This window comes from Indicator indicator, chromosome 28 (genome assembly GCF_027791375.1).
Source record: "Indicator indicator isolate 239-I01 chromosome 28, UM_Iind_1.1, whole genome shotgun sequence".
Classification (NCBI taxonomy): Eukaryota; Metazoa; Chordata; class Aves; order Piciformes; family Indicatoridae; genus Indicator; species Indicator indicator.
Genome location: NC_072037.1, coordinates 9,737,481 through 9,750,709, shown reverse-complemented (window position 1 = coordinate 9,750,709; position 13,229 = coordinate 9,737,481). Strand labels below are relative to the sequence as shown.

The following is a 13,229-nucleotide window of genomic DNA, read 5'->3' as shown; positions in this document are numbered from 1 at the left end:
TTTGTCACTGGGTTTGAATGACAGGGGCATGATGTGAGCTGGTGGAGCGCACTTCAACACCATACCCTCTGGTGGTGCTCAAGTAGCTCAAGGGTACTGAGGGCACCAGTATGTGTTTCAGTGCAAGCTAGCAACCAAACTTTCAGCCTGCCCTGCAGACTTGAGTAGCATGGAGACAGTGTACACATAGAGCTGTACACCACAAAACAAACTCTCCCATGCTGGCAGGCTTGTTACCAGGTGTGAACAAAACTGTACCCAGATGTCCAAAGGGCCATGTTTGGTCAGGGAATAGCCCTCAGTAAAAGGAACAGGTTTAATTTAATGGTTAAGGAACCTTTGTGACCTTGACATTGACACAAATTTGCTATGCTGTAGATGGTGAGAAGAGAGATGCAACAGTTTTGAGCAAGATACAGAGCAATGAGATTCCTCCAGCCTTCAGGTAAATAACCTTCATGTACAGCATTTGGTGGATGAAGAGGTGAAGGCACACGTGAAGGGGTTTGAAATTCTGGGATGCACAGAAAAAGTTTAGCACCTTATTATTAAAAAAAAAAGAAAAAGTCACCAAACAATTTCCCCCTCAGAAATGCTGCCCAAGAAGCCCATGGAACAGCCAGGGAGTGCCCTGACATCAGCTCTCTGTGTTATAGTCTGGCTGCCCATGCTTGTCAGACAGATAACACTTATCAGACCATGGTTTGCTTGGCAGTTTCCCAATATTATCTTAATTTGCCCAAATGCTGATAACTGGTTAAATACTGATCCTGTGGAGGCACTGAGATTACTCTCAGAGCGTGCTGTAAAAACTCAGCTGTCATTCAGCCTATTGACTAATTAACAACACACCCTGCATGTTCAATCTTGTTTCTCTTTTTCAAGCAAAGGAAACTGTGCTGCTCCCTCCCCTGCTTGGTCACAGACCTGTTTCCTCAGAAGCCCTGCTGTGAGCTTTGGCCCCTCCAGAATGACCCCTCTGCCCCTGAGGGGATGCTCACCGCCTTGCAGCCTGGTGGCTATGAATGGTGAAGGCACAGCTTGGACTTGGTCACCTGCAAAGAGCCTGCAGAGACCACAAAGGGACAGTCTTGGTGAGCAGTCAGACTCAGGAGGTCACACGATACAAAAGGAAACATTTCCCTGCTCTCCGCATCGCTCACCTCCCAGTCCCTTATCAGCTGTCCCACGAGGCAGCTGGAGCAATGTTCTCATGCCCACAGCAGTCCCGCTTCCTACATACCACCTTTCATCAGCCAGCAAGCCTGATGATCAGAAATTGCAAGTGTTGTGGAAAAAAACACCCCAGAATAAGTTAGAGCAACTTAAGAAGAGAATCCAGGAGCAGAAGCGGAAGCAGCGAGCAGCATCTCAGGAAGAGAAGCGCCTGATTCCTGCCTGTGCTAAAGAGCCCCTGCAGAAAAGACCCCTGAAGAGAAAGGTGTGCAAAGTGGTGTCTGCTCCTCCTGCTCCGGTTTACAGAGGTCAGTAGCAGTCTGGCATCTCTGGAGAAAGGCTGAAGCCATGTATTACGTAGCAGTGCTTTGGCACAGCTGCCTAACTAACCACACAGCTTCCACCCCACTCTTTGGTTTATGCTGGGCAGCAACCATGTTCCTGTGATAAATTCATTTTCTGCTGCAGCCCTTGGGGGAGCTATAAACCTCCCTGAGCTCTATGTATCAACCTACTGGCTGAGTTTGCTGGATTTACACCCCAGACTGCACAAATTTATACACTTCTTTCCACAAAATAGTAAACAATTTGCTGCAAATATATTATTTTTTCCCCTTCCCTCCCACATTCTTCCTTTTGCCACATATAAAGCATGAAATGGGAAACAGCAGCACAGAGTGCAAAGAGGCATCACAGGTATTTAAAACAGGAATTGTGTAGTTTAGAGGCATTACAAGGGATTTAACAGTTCATTCAGTGGAACTAGTGTGGATCTGAAAACAAATATTATTAGAATTCTTTATCCTGCTTCTTTGCTAAATTTGGGGCTGAAGAACCATCCAGCTACAGCTGTCACTTCAGTTTAGTGTGAGTGAAGATCTCAGATTGCTGTAAGTGATGCACAGACTGGAGAGGGGGGACTGCCTGCAGCCAGCCCAGCCAGCCTGCCCGCTCAGCAAGCTCTTCAGCCAGGGGGGATTACTGAGGGTATGTCAGACTAGAGAAGAGGAGCTGAAAAGCTGTACATAATAAATCTTATTGCTATAATAGCATTAGTGTTAATTCATCGGGCACTGCGATCGCTGTCATACAGCACCAGCTTCCAGGGGCACTTCCCTTAGATTTGCTCCAACTCACCTTTTCTAGTGATGTATTGAAGAATTTCATGGTGCTCACCTTGTGGGAGCAGATGTCATGCTGTTGTCTCCCCATTTCAGCTGGATCAGGCAGCCTGTTTGGTCATCACCCTGAAGCCTTACCCCTCCTAATACCCAGAAGCCAAAGCCACAATCCCTGCTGAGCCTCTTTTGAACATTCTCAGAGGGAAGGCTAGTTTAGTTTGGGTTTAACCCAGATCATTTTACATAACTGAGGTAGGGAACCACCAGACAAACAGATCAGCTCACAGAACAGAGGCTGAGGCTGAAGATTAGCAGCTCCAGGTACTCTGTTCAGATGCAGCTTCTTTAATTTGTCTGACTCCACTTTACCACTGAGAAAAGTGTCACAGTTGCTCTGCCAGACAGTCCTTCTGCCAGGTACCTGCAGTCTAGTCAAGGAAACCTGCTTCTGCTCTTCCCATATACAAGAGCTCAGTGCTATCAGGCACCAGCAGTTGCAATGCTCCTTGCAGTCTAACAGGTTCCAGCTCTCTGTTTGTCCAGGTTTTAATGCTGTGAACTTGAGCTCTTCTCTCTCCTTGTCTGATGAAGAGCACAAAACTCCAGGCAGAGAAGAATTTACCATCCCTGAACAAGGAAAGGGTTATAAAAAGTCTTCCAAGATCTCAGGTTGGCAATGCTGTATCGTAACAGTTTGTTACAGGCAAATGAAAGGAACTGGATTTGGTTTGCTGGTGACTGCAGTCATGTCTCCACTTTGATTTTAACTGCACACTAATTCTTCTCTGTGGATATTTTTTTCTCTTGATTAAAGACCAAAGAGAGAGGAGCTCAGCATGGAGAATTCAAAGACAAAGCCAGAGGCAGCCTTCACCCAAGTTCTCTGCTCTGGAGAGAACAGCAACAGGTAAAGGTAAGGATGACACAAATTGATGGATGAAACTACTGGAGGTCAGTGGCAGCTGGGCATTCACCTGCCAAAATCTTTAGCTGGTTATTAAAATAATAAGAAAAAATCCTAAGATCGACAGCCAAGGATCAGAGCCTGGTAGCATCAAGCAGGTAACAAAGAAAAATACTGAGGGAGCAGCTAAAAATCTGCTTCTGTTCAAGGTGGCAGAAGATGACCACTGTCAGCACAAGGACACAAGACATGATTTCTGGTTTAGCTGTTGGTGAACCATGCTGAGGCCACCAGGGTGTGGTTATCAGACTGCCCACCTGATACCAATTTATGTCACTGAATTTTGGGTTAAAGTTTGGCAAGCCAATTCCACATGCTCTCCCTCAGGCCCTCCATGTGCAAAGGATTTGCTGGATGCTTCATGTCTGTGCCCACAGGCATTATTCAACAACCAGCCCCTGTTACCTCTGGCAATTTGTCATGCCTTTGCCTGCAGCTGTTGAATTCCAGACCTGGCATGATTAAAAATCATCAGAAATGAAAAATAAGCCATACATCCTAGGTGGGAAGAGCTGTCTGTCACCTATTCAGTTCTCTGTTCCCTGATGAATTGAGTGCCACCGAAAAGCAGGGATCTTCTGACCTACAAAATAGGAACTGAATCAAAGCAGTGAAGCATAGGGTGAATTATCCACAACCTTACTACAAAGTCAACCTCCAGTCTCAATTCTCAGTTTCTTTTGACCAGTTTGTCTAAGTGTAGATTCCATAGAATCATAGAGTCTTTTTGGTTGGAAAAGACCTTTAGATCATCAAGTCCAACCACTGTCTAACTCTACCAAGGCTGGTACTAAACCATGTCCATCAGCATCACATCTGTGCATCTTTCAAACACCTCCACAGATGAGGATTCAACCACTTCCCTGGGCAGGCTGTTCCAGTCTTTGAGAACCCTTTAAGTGAAGAAGTTTCTTCTAATGTCCAAACTAAATTTCCCCTGGTGAAACTTGAGGCTGTTTCCTCTCATCCTGTCACTTATTATTAGGGAGAAGAGCCCAACACCCACCTCACTCCAGCCTCCTTTTGGAGAGTTGTAGAGAACACGAAGGTCTCCTCTCATACTCCTTTTCTGCAGGCAGCACAACCCCAGTTCCCTTAGCTGCTTCTCACAAGACCTGTTCTCCCAACCCTTCACCAAAAGTGTGGTCCCAAAACTGACCACTCAAGGTGTGGACTCACCAGGGCTGAGTACAGAGGGAGTGTGGCTTCCCCATTTAGTGCTATAACTTTGCACTGGAAATAGTCCCATTCAGACTTTGTGAGGAATAAGGCAAATAGTGGAAGTGCTATGGTGCTACTCATTCAAAGCTGTTGCATTTTCCACTATCCCAGGTATCAGGTCTGTAAGTTGTGCTAAACAGAAAGAAAAAACCCAAGCTGTTTAATTACCATGCAGATGAAATCATGAGCACAGCAGCATCATTGTGCTCTGCTACCTAAGTACTATTTAAAATGCATGAAATATGTAATAATTTCCTTCTCCCTCCTTTTTTTTCCCTTTTTTTTCTTTCTTTTTTTTTTTTTTTTTGTTTTAATGGATTGTTTGAAAAATGGCTTGATCTTCCTCTGAGAGTGGGTCATAATAAGACCATGCCACATGAAGCATTCATCATTGTAACTGCCAGTGTCATGGTGTCTTTATTGGCTATTAGTTTCTGTCAGTGAAAGAGCCAAGGCAGGGCTACAAAGAGATGAATGAGGGGCAGGGGTCAGAGCCAGAGTACTTGGGAATTTGATGAATTATAAATTTGCTGTAGTTAACAAAAAATTAAGTCACAACAGCTATAAAATATTCATCTGTTCATGGGTTGAAAAAAAAAACAAACCCACAACAGGAGAATATTTAAATAAAAAGATTTCCTCTAGCAAGTGTTTTCAGCAGAAAGGCTGATTGCTCTTGAACTCAGGCATAATGGTTTCTGTAGTTAATAAATGCTTTGTAGATAAAAAGGAAAGATTTAATTGAAATTGGACAACAGAAGATTGTTAGATCTACATATTCATTTGTCAGCTGCATTCAGAGAAACTAAGTGTAAAAAGAAATGCATCCTGCATTTTTAATGCTGCTAAACTACAAACCAAAGTGATCCAGCAAGGTGTTTCACCAAAAACACTGATAGATCTCAGCAACTCCAAACCGAACAGATTTTGGCAATTCCATTCATGGTTCATGCTGTCAGAGACTGAACTAGATGTAGATCACATAGATCCAGCAAATAAGTTTATTGAAGGCTTTCCAAGCAAGCCCACATGATTATAGGAACTGACTTCAGCCTTACAGCCAGGGAAGCTCTTCCTTGTCTGAAAAACATTTCTCTTGTGACAACCTATACTACATGACTAAGTAGAGCCTCCAGAGCATCTCAAATTCAGCTGATGTAGGTGGCAGTGACTCCACCAAAGTCCATGGTACAGAGCCCAGGGTTGGTAGATGAGAAGATGTTGCCTTACAGCTGTTCACAAAGCAAAGCCAGACAGTCTATGCAAGTGCTTCATGTCCCACAGACGGTTCTCAGAGGTGCTGCACACATTCAGCTCAGCCCATAGACAAGTCTACTGAACAGAGCTAGAAAAGCCTGACTCAGTCAATCGACTTAGTACTGAAGCACATCTTTGAACTGAGGCTGACACCTAATGAAGAGTAAAATCAAAAGATCGAATCGAAACCTCAAACATTTTCATTGGAGAAGAACCTGGTGGGGAGGATTTCCATGCAAAAGCCAAATAAGTACTAAACAAGTCACCTGCTGCTGGAGAAGTGTTTGCAGTAAATACATAATTATGACAGTGGAAATATTGGCATGCTGTGAATGCCATCAGAAATTATGAAGTAAACCAGTGATAAATGTTGTCTATTAAGTGACACCACCTCTTAAGCAAGAATAATTTGTTTGTGCTGCATGCTGCATCGTTTATTTTTGCATTACACATTGTCCCTCATCCTCTGTTGCTCATTGATTCCTCCACCCTGCATCCTGCTGATTCTCACCAGTTTAAAAATTAATCAGTTTACTCGAGTGAGTTTGAAGTGATCACAAGGAAAATCATATTTTTGTTATCCCACTCACTCCAGATTTACAGCAGAATTACCATTTTCATTCCAAGAACATGAGAGAGTTTAATAATTAAGTACAAGTTCTCTGTTTCAGGTGTGAAGCTACCTGGTGCTTCTGCATGGAAAGAAGGTCAGAAGTTAGCTAGAAAATTGCTTGGTCCACCTCCTCCACTTCCAAATCTGCAGAGCGCATCTGAAGAGCAGATCACAGCAATGGCCTTTGGTACAGTTACCCCTCCACTACACTTGCTTTGGTACAAGCACAAAAGCAGTTTATTAAACTAGTTGAAACACAAGGTTTCAAGGCCCTTCTGAGCATTTATCTTTGATGACTCTTACAGTAACTCACTTGTCAGGGGAACAACCACCCAGAAAAAGTACTAGAGCTGTGGTCCATGGCCAGCTGGCACATTGATTCCATTGTGGTTTTAAAGAGACGACGTAAATGCACTGTGTCCTTAAAATAAGACTCATCTGGATGATGACAGAGGTTCTGTCTCCCCAGCAGAGATACAGCAGCAACTCCATGTGCTGCATATACTATCATCCTCTGTTTTTCATCTGGGTTGGTTTGCCAGGCACAGCTGCAGAGCTTTCCTGGGTCTTCCAATAGCTGAGGGTGGCCACTGAGTTCTCATCGTGCTATTTGGACAAGCATAGGAAGTTTGGGAGATAAAAGGTTTCACTGCCTGTGTACATTAAATTCTATTTATACTGAAGGGCCACAAACTACACATCATTTGTACAACTGACCACTGCAACTTCAAATTTCACACCTAGAGACTTATCCTCTCCCTAGAACATCACAGAACAGACATACAAGCCTGGGCTGCACATGCAAGTAATCTTCAGATCTATAGGAGGAAGTAGGTCTTGAGATGCACATGTGTGGTGGGTTGAAAATTCCCCCCAACATTAAATTGCCAGACCAGCTCAGCTGGAAGCAAATGAAGCTGTATTTACAAGAAAACTACAATCTACAATGAAATGCAATGAATATGTACAAAATATACAGTATTTAGAATATTTACAGGCATTTACAATTGATAAACAGCACAAGAAACCCCCTGACCAAAAAGAAGGGGAGCTAATAACTTCCCCTTCCCTGGCCCCTTCCCTCTACCCTTGTGGAGTAATAACACCACTGTTGTTTCCAAATGCTTTCCACAGAACCTGGTAGAGGATTTGTAGGAGCATCTATGATGGAAAACACCTCCAGGGAAAAGGGAAATGAACCTGTGGGGAAAAGTCCTGAATTCAAAAGCTGTTTGGTACCCCCTACCAAAGCTGTTGAAAGAGGCTGCAATGCATCAACCAAGGATATAAAAGAGATACTCAGAAGCTTACACCTGCAAAGCCAATATGATGATGAATATGATGAATACAGACATAGCAGGCTCCCTGAAGATAGTGTGAAAGGAAAAGTAGAAGTTCTGCAGCTATACCAAGGGATGCTTTCTCCTTCATCTGGACCTCGGGGCACAATTCCATCTGCTTTCAGTGGGGAAAAGATACAATCTTCATTAAGGAAAGATGGAACCAAGGCTAGCAGCTCAGGAAACTGCAACAGAGGGAAAAGCACATCTCCTCAGAGACAGAAAGGCTCAAGCAGCCCTGCACAGAAAGGGGCTGAGGAAGAAAATCTTAAGCACCCTTCAAAAAGGAGGGTAAACATTAAAAAACCTCACCCCTACAGCCCTGAAGTTGTGCAGGAATTTATGTATCGGAAAAATGAAGAAAGAAAGAAAAAACGCTTGGAAGAGAAAAAGTCTTTGGTGCAGGCCATGGAGATGAGAAATAAGAGATTGCAAGAGGTATACAGAAAACAGAAAGAAGCTGTTAGAAAGAAAACGCACTCTGACCAGACACACAAGCTCATCATGGAAACAGATTCCACAAAAGAAAGCCCTCAGTGTAAACCTGAGCAAGTAAGTCATAAAGGAGTGGCAGATTGAAACCCCTCCAATCTTGATCAGTACAGCACCATGTAGGAGATGAAATAGTTCATCCAAATGCTTTGATGCATCAGGGAGAAAAAGTTTTATCTGGAAGAATCGAGCAATTAACTTCTAATTATGGCAAGAACTGCTGGGCTCATTAGTAAGGCCGGAACACATGGCTCCAGGGCCAAAAACATGGAAATATTTATTGCTTGAGTTAAAAGAACAGGTTTGTGGTTTGCTGCATGGTGTTTTCCAGTTACATGAATTAATTATTAAGTGGAACACGAGCCCAATATTACCCTTACATTGCCAAGCTCTTTAGTGCTTACACTAATAGTCTTTTCTGTTTCAGAAGCAAACCAGTGGTGGAATCCTGGAGAGGAGTTTCATGGCCTGGGTTGATAAAACATCTCATACTCTGTTAAGTACAGGACACAGAGGCAGGTACTCAGACACTAAAAGCATCCTAGAAAGCCTCTTTCTCGGCACATGCAGCAGACTTTTCTTAGCATTCTGTTGTAAACTATAGAAAATGGAGCAATGGGCTAAGGCACTCTTATAAATGACCTTAAAATCAGGCTCACTACACCCTAGTCCAGAGCAGTTACAGGACCCAGGAGCATCTTTTGATCATGGAAGGAGATTGATGTACTGGCTTTCCAGGCTGAGGCAAATGTTCAGCCTACTTTTATGCTTTGTATTTTTAAAAAAATAACTATTCCTTGCCAGCCCCAGGCTTGATTCTTCTCTATGTGTCAGCAGTTCATGCTCCATCCTGAATCTATCTTTTGACAAATCTGTCTCTAGACAGAGAAATTTGTTTCTTTTTCTTTTGCAAAGCACTTTAGCTGAGGATACTGTTCTGTGCAGAAATACTGTTACTTTGTAACCTGACATTTCTCCTTTTTGTTTCAACAGGAATCACCTTCTAGAAACAGTTCAATCACCTAAGAAAAGACAGGAATTAGCTTCTGCAGCACCATTGGAATCTGAATGCTGGTTTCTGAGTCCTCTGAAATGTGAAGACTTGAGGAGTTGCTCTCCCCCAGCTCTGCAAATACCTCTGAGCTTTTCTCTTCCTCAGAAAGATGCAAAACTGTACTCCAGGGACTCAGCTAACAGTATTTCTCCATACAGAAGTAAACAGGACCGACTGAAAGCCATACATAGTCTATCCAAGGAACTCACAGAAAAAATTGAGATGGCAACTAAGAGACTGAATGAGGCAAGCTGGGTTAAAGACCCTGCTGACAAAACAGAGACAACTTCAGAACTTTTAAATGAGTCATCTTCTGTCCCAGAACCTGAGACACTCAAGGATGAGCAAGACAGGACAATGACTATACAAATGCTTCTGGATGCATCCCATGCTGATGAGTTACGTGTGTCATCAGATAGGGAATTTCATGGACTGGGCAGGATTAGCTTTATGAGTGGCACTGAGGGAGGAACAGCCCTAGACAGACAGAAGGAAACGCCCACTCCTCTGCCTGGTGGGGTTGCTGTGAACAAAGAACTACCATGGACTTCTCATGGCATAGGACAGAGGCATCTCAACAGTGGGGAAGATCTGAGCAACACATTGCAAGGTAGGTCATGTTGACACAATGCAACAGTGAGGCTCAGGTACCATAGCCCAAGTCTTCAAAGCTACAAAGCAGTGTTTAAGTCTCACCTCCCCATGGAAGCGTTGTTGTCTTGGAAAATTACTGATCAGTGAGGCTGCCAGGCTGTACCCATACTGCTCAGAGGGAGCAGTCACTGGAACCTTGGCTGTTTGCAGGCTTAGTCTCTGCACAGCTCATAAATCTAACACCCAGAAGAGCAGAGGTGCCTTCAGCACCTCAGCAGGTAGCTCAGCCAGCCTAGGGACCTTCTGGCAATGGCAAGTGCAAGCACTGCTCCACAGGCTGTTCAGTATCTTTAGAACCTTAGAGCAGAACCATGAAATCACAGCAAATCTGCTTAGATCAGAAGGTTGCCAGAATGTTGGTAGTGAGCGACTTTTCTAATATATCTGTTTGGTTAGCACCAAAAAGTCCCTCAGTCCCATTGTGAGAGGATGGATGGAACTGGAGTAGAGCCTATCACATTGAGAAGTAATGATCTACTTGAGTAATGATCTAATCACTTTCTTCTCCTCTCATTACACCTGTGAAACTACAGCTCTGAATTTTATCTGTGGCTTTGCCACTGATTTTGGACACATCACTTCACCTTCGGGTGCCTGGGCTTTCCCAGAAGTAAGAAAGGAATTATAAACCTAACACCATGTACATAGAAATCTGCGGATAAGAAGAGCTATATGGAAGTTAAGTGCTTACACTTAAGGAGGCAGAGAATAGATGCTAAAGCTTGGGCCATTTCATTTCGACAAAGAGCATATTTATTAAATGCCCCCATTTGTCTTTTTAAAAAGGCTTTCCTGTGAATAAGAGCTCAGAGGTGGACACAAACCTATTGCACGAGAAGCCGATAACCAGCCCAGCCTCTCCATCTCCCAGATTCCTTGCTAGAAGGTAAACAAATTTGGATATATTATTCTGTGCTAAACGCACCACACATACGTAGCTAAAATAAATAGCACCAATTCAGCGTGGAGCCAGACGGCTTTTTATTGCCTACCCAGAGAATTGCCGAGTGGGCAGATTTTCACACAAGACAGACTGAAAGAGGGAACCACCCATTTGTGGTGAGCTGGGAGATCGATAGGACAGGTTCAGATTGGGGCTTTGGGGAGGCGTTTTGCCCTAGATGCAACCTCCCAGCAGGCTGAGAAACCTGGAAGATGAGCAGGTAAAGCTTTGCCCCTCCTGTTCGAGGGCTCTCTGCCTTCCCACCCACTTCCGGAGCGGCGGCAGCGCCGGGGAGCTGGGCCGAGGGCTGCGGAGATCCTAGGGCGTCCGCCAGGGGACGCCGTCATCCCGACTCCCCCAGGGGCGCCCCCTGCCGGTCGCGCCGCCCGTCGCCTGCGGGGCCGTCGGTGCCGCGGGGGGCGGGAGCGGGAGCGGGAACGGGAAGAGGCGGCGAGTCCCCGGCGCCCCCCTCCCAGACAAAACTCCGGGTCTGGAAAGCAACACGTAGCTCGGGCCTCCCTCCCTTCCTCCACGGTACAATAAACCCCTCCGTGCTTTAGCGTATGGCATTGGCGGAAGAATAAACTGAGGATCTTTGTGAGCACCTAGTTAAATCTCCACTGATCGCCTTGGCGCTGGGGATTAATGGGTGATTTCATCAAATGAATCCTATACATTCATTTTCAGTAATTGTTTTCCCCCACTTTACCCCCAAAGGGGGTGATAAATTCAGTTCTACGGCTTGCGTGTATGTGGAGCAGCAGCAACCCACACAGATTGTTTCTTTGAACAGCACAGGTGTCAGAGCCCGGTGATTATCACGGGAGCCAGATTTTGAGGCAGGAAGTTTAGAAAAAGGGATTATTAGATGAATGCAGGATGTTTTCAGTCAGCCTGCGTTAATTAAATGTTTAATATAGGCGGCAGCCTGTGTCTTGGAGAGCAAAGACATACTGTGTCACTGCCCTAGGTGAGTCATCTCTGGTGACAGGGAGGATCGTGAGAGGATCTCTTAGCTCAGATGCAATCACTAACTGCAGAGCAGACAGTGCCCCTGCATGGCCATAGAGAAGGACAAAGCCCGAGTGCCTTGCAGGGGACACACGTCCCTGCAGAGAGGTCTTCCCTTAGAGAATAAATCCTCTGAGCCCTAGATTAAATATGACCTGGACAGGCATTACCCAAGGCAGGACATATGTGCAGCAAACTGGTCACAACGTCCCCAACTTGAGAGCGAAGAATGAATGTTGGTGCTGTGGGATCCCTGCCCAGGCATGACTCTGCTCAGCAGGCAGTTCCTTAGTGCCCAGCAGTGAGCTGGGCAAGCTAACCCGTGTGCAGTTAGAGTGTAGGGAGCTCTAGTGGAAAGAAGAGTGGGTTTGGTAACTGAAGGCAGGGTATAAGGCACCGTGTTCTTTTAAAGAAGATTGTTTACAGCTTTACAGTGCCAAGTAAACAAGAGGAGCATGAAAATTGGAGAGATAAATCCTGAGTGTTCAGCTTACAGAAGTTATGAACAGTAATTACTGAAATCACTGAGAGTTAAACCCTTTTCTTAGTGTGCAGCTACCATGTTCACAAAGGCAAGGGCTGATTTCTGTTCCACGAGACCAGTGGCATGGATTATGGAGCTGTTGTGTCACAGGAGATGACAAATGTATAAAACATGAGCACTTGGCACTCAGAGCTGCAGTGAAGAGAGTCAGAGCTCTGTGGGCACTGCACCTTGGAGAGTACAGCCACCAGCCTGAAGAAAATGGTGGGACCCATTACTCTTGTCCTGATGGGTGTGTGTTTATATGAAGCTCTAATTCACGGTAATGGAGGGTAGCTGCAGAACCCCCATGGGCCCCGAAGGGAAGAGCCCCTCTGATGTAATGGAGACGCATCAGACAGAGCAGAAATAAGACAGATTGAGCTGATCTGAACAATGCAATTACTGAGAAAGCAAAGCTCCTGTGTGCTTGGCCAGTGGAGTCAAAGTCCTCTGAGCATCATGGAAAAACCCACCAATAAAATATCTCCAACAATAAATCACAACCCTGTTGCAAGTGCTCTTCCCAAATAGGAGAGCTGCTTGCAGATAAAATATCACTGTAATTAGAGATTAGAAGTGGAAAATGTTGCTGTATTGTGAACAACTCCAGACTCATCTTTTTGTGGACTGAGGGCTCCCTCTGCAGTGCGAGTAAAGGGGAAGATAGAAACGAAAGACCACCCCATATCTAACCCTTTCGTAACTACTGGTAAAGCAGATGACACAAAGGTTCAGAGTAAAAGCCTGACTTTGATTATTCTCAGCTTTCCTCTGCATGTGATCTAGATTCTGATTTTGCATCTGAAGCTCACACACTCACTCACAGGGAGTGATTGGGATGAGAGTCCTTCTGTACG

The 13,229-nt window shown here is 44.8% G+C and overlaps 1 protein-coding gene across 1 annotated transcript in view; it reads left to right on the top strand.

Moving 5' to 3' along the window:
* Positions 1-13,229, top strand: part of QSOX2 (quiescin sulfhydryl oxidase 2) — a 90,120-nt gene that overhangs the window by 22,274 nt on the left and 54,617 nt on the right. Inside the window, exons 2-3 of the mRNA XM_054393243.1 lie at positions 8,013-8,244; positions 11,082-11,323. Coding sequence (XP_054249218.1) covers positions 8,013-8,244; positions 11,082-11,323 — 474 coding nt within the window. The remainder of the gene's footprint in view (positions 1-8,012; positions 8,245-11,081; positions 11,324-13,229) is intronic.